Genomic DNA, 13,249 nt, shown 5'->3' with positions numbered 1-13,249 from the left:
TTTCTTGGAACAGTCGGATTCCCCTCAAGCCACGGTTTGGGTTCTGGAACCGGAGGAGGACCATAAGGTGGTGACTCTGTAGTTCTACTTGATGGACTAGACCAAGACCGAGAAGTTCTCTACTGAGACTGGTGTCCCCGCAACCAGGACGATAAAAGGAAGTAAATGGATGGCTTGATGGATACATGGAATTCAACTGATTTTTCTGGGAATTCTGTTGATTGATGGCTGGATTATTTTATAGTCTGACATTAGCTATAAGAAATTGAACTACTCAACTAATTTGGGCAGCATTATTCGGAAATCTTCAATTCTTCAACTGCAAACCAAACACCGATAAAAGATCATCTTAACATGCTCATTTAAAAAAAAAAATATTGTATCATAATGTGCAACAGCGATATGTAAAAGTGTTAATTCTGATCCAAATGATGTGCAAAGGTTGTGTTCAAGTGACATCTGGTTACTGACTCAAGTACAACGGTTAAACATTGTTTGCCTGAGCTTGAGAACACAGGTTTCCCACGTTGTCTCGTACATTCAAATATGGCTTTTGGAGACGTTCTAAAGACCATCGGAGAATTTGGAATTTTTCAAAAACTTATTCTTTTTGGGTTAACTTTTCCGAATGTAATACTGCCTTTGTCTTTTTGTAGTTTTCTTTTCATACAGTCGGATCCAGAACGACGTTGTAACACAGACTGGATTCTCAAGGTTGCTCCCAACTTGACGTCGGATGAGCAGTTGAACTTGACTGTTCCTCTGGAGCGGAACGGTTCCTTCAGCCGGTGCTTTATGTTTGTCCCGGTGGACTGGGACATAGGAACGATTCGGGAGAATGGACTCAATGAGACTACGGTGTGCCAGAATGGTTGGAAGTACTACGACACCATGTACGAGTCCACCATTGTTACTGATGTAAGTGTTGACTCATGTTCTTACATATTCAACCAAAAGGGGGTATTTGTTCAAAATCCTGTTCTTTCTGGTTGTAGTTTGATCTTGTCTGTGACAGATCCAACTTGCTTGATGTCGTGCAGACGACCTTCATGGGTGGAATTCTCTTAGGTTCCGTCATTTTTGGTCCTATCGCTGAATCGTAAGTAACTTTCAAGATTCAATAGCAGTGGTGGGGATAACCGTTCATTTCAGTGAACCGGATCATTCCGGTTCATTCAGTAAAAAGATCCGTTCATTTCGGTAATTTTTCCCCCTGTGCATAGACCCGGTCAGCGGTGTCGAGTCAGTCCGTTCACTCATGTTCACGTTTGTTCCAACTCAACAGCGACAACCCTCCAGATCCGAGCGTCTCAGCTTCCTGGTCCCCGGTTAGATTGCTAGCACATAGCAAGATAGCACTAAGTACCGAAAATGCCAAGGCAGTTCCATTGTGTCCCTACACCGTGCCATGCATATATTTGCATTTACACACTAAGTAAACTAACTAAAATGCTAAAAATTAGCATGTTAGCACCTAGCAAGATAGCACTAATTCCCAAAAGTACCAAGGCAGTTCTGTAGTGTCACACCATCATGACAGGTATATATATTTGCTATTTGTATTTCGACATAAGTAAAGGAGCTAATATGATAACAGTTGGCATGCTAGCACCTAGCATGATAGCACGAAGTAGGTTAACAAAACTCCCAAGGTCGTTCTATAGTATCCCTACATCATGCCATGTACGTATATTCAGTATTTGCATTGAGACATGGGTAGCTAAAATGCTAACATGCTAGCAATTAGATTGCTAGCAAATAGCAAGATAGCACTAAGTACCGAAAGTATATATCTGCATTTACACATGAGTAAACTAACTAAAATGCTAATAATTAGCATGTTAGCACTTAGCATGTTAGCAATTAGTGCACGCAGCACTAATTCCCAAAAGTGCCAAGACAGTTCTGTAGTGTCACACCATCATGCTAGGTATATATATTGAGTAAAGGAGCTACAATGCTAATAATTAGCATGTTAGCACTTAGCATGTTAGCAATTAGTGCACGGAGCACTAATTCCCAAAAGTGCCAAGACAGTTCTGTAGTGTCACACCATCATGCTAGGTATATATATTGAGTAAAGGAGCTACAATGCTAATAATTAGCATGTTAGCAATTAGTACACGGAACACTAATTCCCAAAAGTGCCAAGACAGTTTTGTCGTGTCACACCATCATGCCAGGTATATATATTGAGTAAAGGAGCTACAATGCTAATAATTAGTATGTTAGCACTTAGCATGTTAGCAATTGGTGCACGGAGCACTAATTCCCAAAAGTGCCAAGACAGTTCTGTAGTGTCACACCATCATGCCAGGTATATAGAATATTGAGTAAAGGAGCTACAATGCTAATAATTAGCATGTTAGCAATTAGTACACGGAGCACTAATTCCCAAAAGTGCCAAGACAGTTCTGTAGTGTCACAGCATCATGCCAGGTATATATATTGAGTAAAGGAGCTACAATGCTAATATGCTAACAGTTGGGATGCTAGCACCTAGCATGAAGGTACGAAGTTGGTTCCCAATACTCCCAAGGTCGTTCTATATGCCATGTATATTCAGTATTTGCACTGAGTCGTGGGTAGGTAAAATGCTAACATGCTAACAGTCAGTATGTAAGGCATAAGAAAGGGCTTGTTCTGTCCCCCAGTAGGATTTTGATTTTTTTTTCTCTACTAATAATAAAAAAAATGTTATGAAGCTATAACCCTCAAAATTTGTGTGTCAATTCCAGATGTGGTCGCCAGAAATCGACGCAGATTCCAGCCGTGCTCCTGTTAATATTCACCGTTGTGGGTGGCGCGTCTCCAAATTTCTACCTCTACGTTGTAGCACAGTTCCTGGCTGGAGCGGCTCTTGCGGGTTATAGAATGAACTCCACTGTATTAGGTATGCTTTTGAACAATTTTATAATATGAATAATATGAAAGATAATCTGTAAAAAAAAATATTTTAATAGCGACGGAGTGGATAGGAATTACCAAACGGTCCTTTGCTTCCTGTTTGAGCCAACTGTTTGCCGCACTGGGACAATGTGTCATAGCCGGACTGATTTATGTGATTCGGGATTGGAGGCTTGCGCAATATGTGGCGGCGGCGATGCAGTCCGTTGTTGTCGTCTACATCTGGTATGTTTTTTTTAAAATATCTGCTTAATTAATTTATTTTGGTAGCAGATTAATCTAAGTCTTGATATGATTAAAGGTGGATTCCTGAATCTGCGCGGTGGTTGTTGGGTCGAGGAAGGCATCAGGAAGCAAAGAGGTTGATAAGGAAAGTTGCATTAATAAATAAACAGGAAGTGTCAGAGAACACACTGGATTGTTTGGTAAGTTTTTATATTTTTGAAAAGATTAAAATAATATTTTTTGGCTTTCATGATAATATTTCATAATTCTTGTTTTTATGACACTTTTTCAGGGATATGAGGAAGGTGAAATCCAATCTGGGGCAATGGCAATTTTTGCCTCAACAATCTTACAGAAATATTTGATAATTATGTGTTTTGCCTGGTAAGTAAAATTCCATTAATAATAATAATAATAATAATAATAATTTTCTCTATCAAATGTATATACTATAGTTGTCCCTTGCCATCTTGCGGTTAAAATTTTTCGGCTTCACTCTTATGTTTTTTCCAAAATATATAACTCAATAAATCAATAAAAATAATATTTATACCTGATAAATATTGTATATATTTTTATCCGTCAAGCTTCACTCTTATCATTTTTTTCCAAAATATATGACCCAATAAATCAATAAAAATAATATTTATATTTGATAAATATTGTATATATTTTTTATCCATCAAGCTTCACTTTTATCATTTTTTCCCAAAATATATGACCCAATTAATCAATAAAAATAATATTTATATCTGATAAATATTGTATATATTTTTTATCCGTCAAGCTTCACTCTTATAATTTTTTTCCAAAATATATATTACTCAATAAATCAATAAAAATAATATTTATATCTGATAAATATTGTATATATTTTTTATCCGTCAAGCTTCACTCTTATCATTTTTTTCCAAAATATATAACTCAATAAATCAATAAAAATAATATTTATATCTGATAAATATTGTATATATTTTTTGTCCGTCAAGCTTCATTCTTATCATTTTTTTCCCAAAATATATGACCCAATAAATCAATAAAAATAATATTTACATCTGATAAATATTGTATATATTTTTTATCCATCAAGCTTCACTCTTAGCATTTTTTTCCAAAATATATGACCCAATAAATCAATAAAAATAATATTTATATCTGATAAATATTGTATATATTTTTTATTCGTCAATCTTCACTCTTATCATTTTTTTCCAAAACATATGACCCAATATATCAATAAAAATAATATTTATACCTGATAAATATTGTATATATTTTTTATCCATCAAGCTTCACTCTTATCATTTTTTTCCAAAATATATGACCCAATGAATAAATAAAAATAATATTTATATCTGATAAATATTGTATATATTTTAATCTGTCAAGAAATAAACAAAAAATATTTTAAAGTGCACCTATTATGCTCATTTTTTGAATTGTAGACTCCTATAGAGCAGCGACACACAATAACCCGCACAGAAAACGTCCTAGATCTTCCAGAATATGCACCTATTCCTTTGATTTGTGCTTCCTGTCAAAATGAACTGTTTTGATTTATTCCACCCATAGCCCGCCTCCGGGCACGCCCACTCCTAAGCGCTCCAAAGTACTTCCCGATTACTGCAAACCCCACTTTCTAATTTTATGTGTATAGAAGTTGATAATAAATTAATAAAGTATTTGGAGAAGTACTTGAAAAGTAATCAGGAGGTAGTGGCGGCTCGTGAGTTACTGCAAAGGTGGGCAAACTACGGCCCGGGGGCCACATGCGGCACACTAAGCGTTTGAATCCGGCCCGCTAGTTGCTTTCTAAGTATTTTAACTTTAAACATACAAACTGGCAACATGATTTGCAAATCGGATGTTTTATTTAGTAAAAAATAAAAATTAAAAAAATGTCAAATTAAATGACATTTTGATGTGGTCTGATGTTTAAATGCTCCTGAAAAAATAACAAAATAACAAATAATTCAAGGAAAATTATAAGCATAAAATAATAAATATATGTTCTGGTCCACCGGACAATTTTGTTCCAAAATATATGACCCAATAAATCAATAAAAATAATATTTATATCTGATAAATATTGTATATATTTTTATCTGTCAAGAAACAAACTAAAAATATCTTAAAGGGGACTTATTATGCAAATTTTTCGAATTGTAGACTGCTATAGAGCAGCTACACACAATAACCCGCACAGAAAACTTCCTAGATCTTCCATAATCTGCACCTATTCCAGCTGTATTTCATTTTATTTGTGCTTCCTGCCAAAATGAATTATGGCAATATGACTTGCAAATTGGATGACTTATTTAGTAAAAAAAAAAATGGAAAATTAAATGACATAGTTTGATGTTGTCTGATGTTTTAATGCTCCTGAAAAAATAACAAATTAACAAATAATTCAAGGAAAATTATAAGCATAAAATAGTGTGTGTTAAATATATATGTTATATATATATATATATATATATATATATATATGTATATGTTCTGGCCCCGAGTCAAAATATTTGCCCACCCCTGAGCTACCGGTTAGCGACCCCTGACTTATGGTTTATGATATGACAGGAAAAAAAATATTAAAAATAAAATGTAATGTTGTATCATGTTTGATTCCTAGGTTTTCCCTCAATTTAGGCTACTTCTCACTTATTTTTAACGTGGGTAAGTTTGGTTTGAACATCTTCCTGGTTCAATTCATCTTCGGAGTCACAGAAATACCCGCACATCTTCTCTGCATCTGGCTTTTGGAATTATTGGGGAGAAAGATTTCCCTGATTTTAACACTTCTATCTGGCGGGGTTGTTTGCCTTTTAACACTGGCTTTCTCACAAGGTGACTTTTTTTTATATAGTAAATAAACATACATGATATTACACACATATAAATCTATAATTTAATGTATATGATCTCTCATTGCAGATAATGCTCTTGCTATTGTGACCTTGGTAACCATAGGGAAGTTCTTGCTGAACGGTGCTGGTTCCGTATGTATGGTCTACTCTCAGGAACTGTTTCCCACTTCGGCCAGGTACGCAATGGTGTGCAGTGTAAAAACACTGGATTGACTACCACATGAATGAGGGTTCAATTCCCACTCTCCTCAGGCAAACGGCTGTCGGTCTGGGCTCCATTTCTATGAGAGGAGCCGGCTTGCTCGCGCCACTGGTCAACATGTTGGCCGTTTACAACTGGTTCTTACCCATCATCGTGTTCAGCAGCCTTGTGGTGTTTAGTGGAGCTCTGGTTTTCTTCCTTCCTGAAACCAGGAGTATAGAACTGCCAGATTCCACAAGTGATATTCAGGGCAAAAGGTAAGTCATGCTAACACCTAGCACGTTAGCACAAAGTTGGTTGACACAACTGCCAAGGTCGTTCTATAGTGTCCCTACATCATTCCATGTATATTCAGTATTTGCACTGAGACATGGGTCACTAAAATGCTAACATGCTAAGATTGCTAGCACATAGCAAGATAGCACTAAGTACCGAAAATACTAAGGCAGTTCCATTGTGTCTCTACACCGTGCCATGTATATATTTGCATTTATACACAAAGTAAACTAACTAAAATGCTAAGAATTAGCATGTTAGCACCTAGCAAGATAGCACTAATTCCCAAAAGTACCAAGGCAGTTCTGTAGTGTCACACCATCATGCCAGGTGTAAATATTTGCTACATATTTTGCATTTAGACATAAATAAAGGAGCTAAAATGCTAATATGCTAACAGTTGGCATGCTAACACCTAGCATGATAGCACGAAGTAGGTTAACAAAACTGCCAAGATTGTTCTATAGCGTCCCTACTTCATGCCATGTATATTCAGTATTTGCACCGAGACATGGGTAGCTAAATTGCTAACATGCTAGCAATTAGATTGCTAGCACATAGCAAGATAGCACTAAGTACCGAAAATGCTAAGGCAGTTCCATTGTGTCCCTACACCGTGCCATGTATATATTTGCATTTATACACTAAGTAAACCAACTAAAATGCTAAGAATTAGCATGTTAGCACCTAGCAAGGTAGCACTAATTCCCAAAAGTACCAAGGCAGTTCTGTAGTGTCACATCATCATGCCAGGTATATACGTATATTTGCTATTTGCATTTCGACATAAGTAAAGGAGCTAAAATGCTAATATGCTAACAGTTGGCATGCTAACACCTAGCATGATAGCACGAAGTAGGTTAACAAAACTGCCAAGATTGTTCTATAGCGTCCCTACTTCATTCCATGTATATTCAGTATTTGCACCGAGACATGGGTAGCTAAATTGCTAACATGCTAGCAATTAGATTGCTAGCACATAGCAAGATAGCACTAAGTACCGAAAATGCCAAGGCAGTTCCATTGTGTCTCTACACCGTGCCATGCATATATTTGCATTTACACATGAGTAAACTAACTAAAATGCTAATAATTAGCATTTTAGCACCTAGCAAGATAGCACTAATTCCCAAAAGTGCCCAGGCAGTTCTGTAGTGTCACACCATCATGCCAGGTATATACGTATATTTGCTATTTGCATTTCGACAAAAATAAAGGAGCTACAATGCTAATATGCTAACAGTTGGCATGCTAGCACCTAGCACGAAGGTACGAAGTAGGTTACCAAAACTCCCAAGGTCGTTCTATAGTGTCCCTACATCATGCCATGTATATTCAGTATTTGCATGGGTAGCTAAATTGCTAACATGCTAGCAATTAGATTGCTAGCACATAGCAAGATAGCACTAAGTACCGAAAATGCCAAGGCAGTTTCATTTTGTCCCTACACCGTGCCATGTATATATTTGCATTTACACATGAATAAACTAACTAAAATGCTAAGAATTAGCATGTTAGCACCTAGCAAGGTAGCACTAATTCCCAAAAGTACCAAGGCAGTTCTGTAGAGTAACACCATCATGCCAGGTATATATATTTGCTATTTGCATTTATGTATAAATGTATATTTATTTATGTATATCCATCCATCCATTTTCCTCCGCTTATCCGGGTCCGGGTCGCGGGGGCAGCAGTCTTAGAAGGGAAGCCCAGACTTCCCGGTCCCCGGCCACCTCCTCCAGCTCCACCGGGAGGACACCAAGGCGTTCCCAGGCCAGCTGTGAGACATAGTCCCTCCAGCGTGTCCTAGGTCTGCCCCGGGGCCTTTTCCCGGCTGGGCATGCCCGGAACACCTCCCCAGGGAGGCGTCCGGGAGGCATCCGGACTAGATGCCCGAGCCACCTCAACTGACTCCTCTCGATGTGAAGGAGAAGCGGCTCTACTCTGAGCCCCTCCCGGATGGCTGAGCTCCTCACCCTATCTCTTAGGGTGAGTCCAGCTACCCTACGGAGGAAACTCATTTCAGCCGCCTGTATCCGCGATCTCATTCTTTCGGTCATGACCCAAAGCTCATGACCATAGGTGAGGGTGGGAACATAGATCAACCGGTAAATTGAGAGCTTTGCCCTCCGGCTCAGCTCTCTTTTCACCACGACGGTCCGGTACAGCGACCGCATTACTGCCGAGGCTGCACCGATCCGTCTGTCGACCTCACGCTCCCACTTTCCCTCACTCGTGAAAGACCCCGAGATACTTAAACTCCTCCACCTGGGGTAGGACCTCATTCCCAACCCGGAGAGAGCACTCCACCCTTTTTCGACTGAGAACCATGGCCTCTGATTTGGAGGTACTGAGTCTCATCCCAGCCGCTTCACACTCAGATGCAAACCGTCCCAGTAAACGCTGAAGGTCGCAGCCCGAAGAGGCCATAAGAACCACATCATCTGCAAATAGCAGAGATGAGATTCTAAGGCCCCCGAACTGGACTCCCTCAACACCTTGGCTGCGCCTAGAAATTCTGTCCATGAAAATTGTGAACAGAATCGGTGACAAAGGGCAGCCTTGGCGGAGGCCAACGTTTACCGGAAACAGGCTCGACTTACTACTGGCAATGCGAACCAGACTCCTGCCCCGTTTGTACAGGGACCGGATAGCACGTAGTAGCGCGCCACCAATCCCGTACTCCCGGAGCACCCCCCAAAGGACGCTACGAGGGACACGGTCGAATGCCTTTTCCAGGTCCACAAAGCACATGTAGACTGGTTGGGCAAACTCCCATGCACCCTCAAGCACCCTCGTGAGGGTGTAGAGCTGGTCCAGTGTTCCACGACCAGGACGAAAACCGCATTGGACCGCTTGTATCAGAGGTTCGGCCAACGGTCGTACCCTTCTCTCCAGCACCCTGGAATAGACTTTCCCAGGGAGGCTGAGGAGTGTGATCCCCCTGTAGTTGGAACACACCCTCCGGTCACCCTTCTTGAAAAGGGGGACCACCACCCCGGTCTGCCAATCCAAAGGTACTGTTCCCGACTTCCATGCAATGTTGAAGAGACGTGTCAGCCAAGACAGTCCCTCAACATCCAGAGCCTTGAGGAATTCTGGGCGGAACTCGTCCACCCCCGGAGCTTTGCCACTGAGGAGCGTCTTAACGACCCCAGATACCTCAGCCACAGTGATGGTACTGTCCACGTATGTGTCCTCAGACTCTGCTTCCTCTATGGAAGGTATGTCAGTGGGATTGAGAAGGGCCTCAAAGTATTCCTTCCACCGTCCGACTACATCCCCAGTCGAGGTCAGCAGGCCCCCGTCTCCACTGTAAACAGTGTGGACTGGGCACTGCTTCCCTTTTCTGAGGCGCCGGATGGTTTGCCAGAACCTCTTCAAGGCCGACCGGAAGTCGTGCTCCATGGCCTCACCGAATTCCTCCCACACCCGAGTTTTTGCCTCGACCACCGCCGAAGCCGCAAACCGTTTGGCCTGACGGTACCTGTCAGCTGCTTCCGGAGTCCCACAAGCCATCAAGGCTCGATAGGACTCCTTCTTCAGCTTGACGGCAGCCCTGACCTCTGGTGTCCACCATCGGGTTTGGGGCCTGCCACCGCGACTGGCACCGACCGCCTTGCGGCCGCAGCTCCGGTCAGCTGCCTCAGCAATGGAGGCACGGAATATGGCCCATTCGGACTCAATATCCCGGTCCTCCCCCGGGATGCAGGTGAAGCTCTGCCGGAGGTGAGAGTTGAAGACTCGACGAACGGGAGACTCTGCCAGACGTTCCCAGCACACCCTCACTACTCGTTTGGGTCTACCAGGTCTGTCCAGCATCCTCCCCCGCCATCTAATCCAACTCATCACCAGGTGGTGATCAGTTGACAGCTCAGCCCCTCTCTTCACCCGTGTGTCCAGAACATGCGGACGCAGGTCTGATGATACGACTACAAAGTCGATCACAGACCTGCGGCCTAGGGTGTCCTGGTGCCAAGTGCACTTATGGACATCCCTATGTTCGAACATGGTGTTAGTTATGGACAAACTGTGGTTCGCACAGAAGTCCAATAACATCACACCGCACGGGTTCAGATCAGGGAGGCCGTTCCTCCCAATCACGCCCCACCAGGTCACACTGTCATTGCCCACATGGGCGTTGAAGTCTCCCAGTAGAACGACGGAGTCACCAGCTGGGGTGCTCTCCAGCACCCCTCTGACGGACTCCAAGAAGGCCGGGTACTCCGAACTGCCATTTGGTGCGTACGCACAAATGACAGTCAGGACCCTTTCCCCAGCCCGAAGGCGTAGGGAAATGACCCTCTCGTTCACCGGGGCTGACTCCAACACAGAGGCACCAAGCCGGGGGGCTATTAATAAGCCCACACCAGCTCGCCGCCTCTCCCCTGCAGCAACTCCAGAGTAGAACAAGGTCCAGCCCCTCTCGAGGAGTTTGGTTCCGGAACCCAAACTGTGGGTCGAGGTGAGTCCGCCTATGTCTAGTCGGAATGTCTCAACCTCTCGCACAAGTTCAGGTTCCTTCCCCACCAGCGAAGTGACATTCCATGTCCCAAGAACCAGATTTGGCCGCCGAAGACCAGGTCGCCTACGCACCCGCCCTTGACCGCCACCCAACACACATTGCACCGGACCCTTATGCCTGCCCCCGTAGGTGGTGGGTCTACGAGGGGGAGATCCCGTGTGGCTTCTTCGGGCTGGGCCCGGCCGGGCTCCACGGGTGAAGGCCCGACCACCAGGCGCTCGCCTGCGAGCCCCTCCCCCGGGCCTGGCTATTTATGTATAATTTTTTTTAATATTTATGTATAAATTCATGTATAATTACACCCAACATGTTGCTTTAAACAGCTGATTTATGTTTGTTGTCTTTCCAGAAATATGATCATCACCAAAACAGAAAGTGACTCCAAGCAAACTGAACACAACAGCAGAAAAGCAACCAAACTTTAGTTTATGTGGTTTGTCTCCAGCAGGGGTGTCCAAACTTTGTACAAGCTAATTTTCCAAAAATAACAACTTTATTTTGTTTGGGTTTCTCTGAATATTATGACTATAATTACAAAATAACATTTTTATTTCATATTTCAACTGCATGCTAATAAAATAGTTATTTTTCCTCCTAATATTAGGAATCTATTCTTGTGAAATGACTGATTTTTCCCCTCATTTCTGTTATTGTTGTTATTTATTATGAATTTTCTTCTCATAATATAACTTTATTCCCAGTCATATTATATATTTTTCCCCTGTACTCATTTTCCAAAAGTTAAAACTTTATTTTGTTTTGATTATCAATGAAATTTTATTTTGATTGTTAGTATTATTATCATAATACTACCACATAAATAATAACATTAAAAATTACCTAAAGTGATGTTATTTTCCACATAATATTCTGAATTTATTCTTGTAAAATTGTGATTTTTTTTTGTCATTAGAATTTCTCAAAAAATTAGATTTTTTAGGGTTTTTTCCCCCATGTCTGGTGTTTTTGTTGTTTTTTTCCCCCCATCTTTTTCAACTTTATTTTGTTTTGATTGTTTCTCATAATACTACCACATAAAAAACATACAAAATTAACTAAAGTGATGTTATTTTCCACACAATATTATGAATTGATTCTTGTAAAATTGCAACTTTTTTCAGTAGAATTTCTTGAAAAATTTGGATTTTTAAAATTTATTTATTTTTTCCATTTTTTTTCCAGTTTTTGTTGGTTTTTTCCCCATCTATTTCAACCTTATTTTGTTTTGATTGTTTCTCATAATACTACCACATAAAAAATAACATACAAAATTAACTAAAGTGATTATTTTGGTGGTTATTTTCCACACAATATTGTGAATTTATTCTTGTTAAATTGCGACTTTTTTCATTAGAATTTCTCTCAAAATTTAGATTTTTTTTTGTTTTTTTTCCATTTCTGCTGTTTTTAATGTTTTTTCCCCATTTTCTTTTACATTTTCTTGTAATATTATGACTTTATTCCCATCATATTGTCACTTTTTCCCCTATAATATTATAACTTTTAAAACGTATTATTATTTCTTGTAATATTACCACTTAAAAAAAAACTAAAATATTTTTTTCATGTTACTAAAAATGAAATTATATTTCCTCACAATATAGCAATATAATTCTTAGAAAATTCTAACTTTTTCTTGTTAGGTTTCAACTTTTTTCCCTGAATATTTTGACTTTATTTTTGCAAATTACTACTGATATTTAAATTTTTCCTTTATTGTAGTTTTAGAATGGACTGCAAATGACCCCTTGGGCCGCAATTTGGATACCACTGTATACTTGTATTCCATTTAAGAATGTTCACATGTTCCTTAGAGCACCCGTACAGTAAAGGTGACTGTAATGTAATCATTTACTTCGTGTACAGAATTTTGACTTTGGACATCCCGTTGTCGAACATTCAGCATTTGTTTTATTGCGTCTCTTCCATTTTCTAGAGAGTTAAACGACACGGGCGAGGATGATAAGCCAGGTTGCAATAAAATATAGTGAAAGCGCAACAACGCTGTATATGATGTAACCCTTATGTCATAATACGCCGTAGTACTGGAATAAGTAGCATGAGCGTGTTTTTACATATAGCTCATAATGAAGGTGGCAATGCAAAGTAGGAGGTCTTTTCTAGTATACTTGAATGAAGTGTTACTACACATTTAAAGGTACAGTACTACTGGTACAGTACAGTGACTATAATTCATGAAGTAATGCTGTCTCATCTTTCTTGTCCCGTACAGTTAAGGTTTAATTATTA

At 40.2% G+C, this 13,249-nt stretch overlaps 1 protein-coding gene across 1 annotated transcript; it reads left to right on the top strand.

Annotated features, from left to right (window-relative positions):
• The first annotated feature begins 271 nt into the window (after positions 1-271).
• LOC131125752 (solute carrier family 22 member 13-like) lies at positions 272-11,532 on the top strand. The gene is made up of 10 exons (XM_058067590.1): positions 272-918; positions 996-1,099; positions 2,739-2,893; positions 2,964-3,132; positions 3,209-3,332; positions 3,425-3,516; positions 5,762-5,976; positions 6,064-6,172; positions 6,249-6,455; positions 11,349-11,532. Exons 1-10 carry the CDS (start codon positions 547-549, stop codon positions 11,422-11,424), a joined length of 1,623 nt encoding a protein of 540 aa, XP_057923573.1. The 5' UTR covers positions 272-546; the 3' UTR covers positions 11,425-11,532.
• Positions 11,533-13,249: the final 1,717 nt, after the last annotated feature.

This window comes from Doryrhamphus excisus, chromosome 3, assembly GCF_030265055.1.
Source record: "Doryrhamphus excisus isolate RoL2022-K1 chromosome 3, RoL_Dexc_1.0, whole genome shotgun sequence".
Lineage (NCBI taxonomy): Eukaryota > Metazoa > Chordata > Actinopteri > Syngnathiformes > Syngnathidae > Doryrhamphus > Doryrhamphus excisus.
This window is presented reverse-complemented; position numbering and strand designations above follow the sequence as displayed.

Bases quoted from the DNA above. Each gene is read 5' to 3' on its own strand.
- LOC131125752 (XM_058067590.1), top strand. From the start codon at position 547: ATGGCTTTTGGAGACGTTCTAAAGACCATCGGAGAATTTGGAATTTTT. The intron at 3,133-3,208 runs GTATGTTTTTTT...ATATGATTAAAG, and splicing joins GTTGTTGTCGTCTACATCTG to GTGGATTCCTGAATCTGCGC. The intron at 6,456-11,348 runs GTAAGTCATGCT...TTGTCTTTCCAG, and splicing joins AGTGATATTCAGGGCAAAAG to AAATATGATCATCACCAAAA.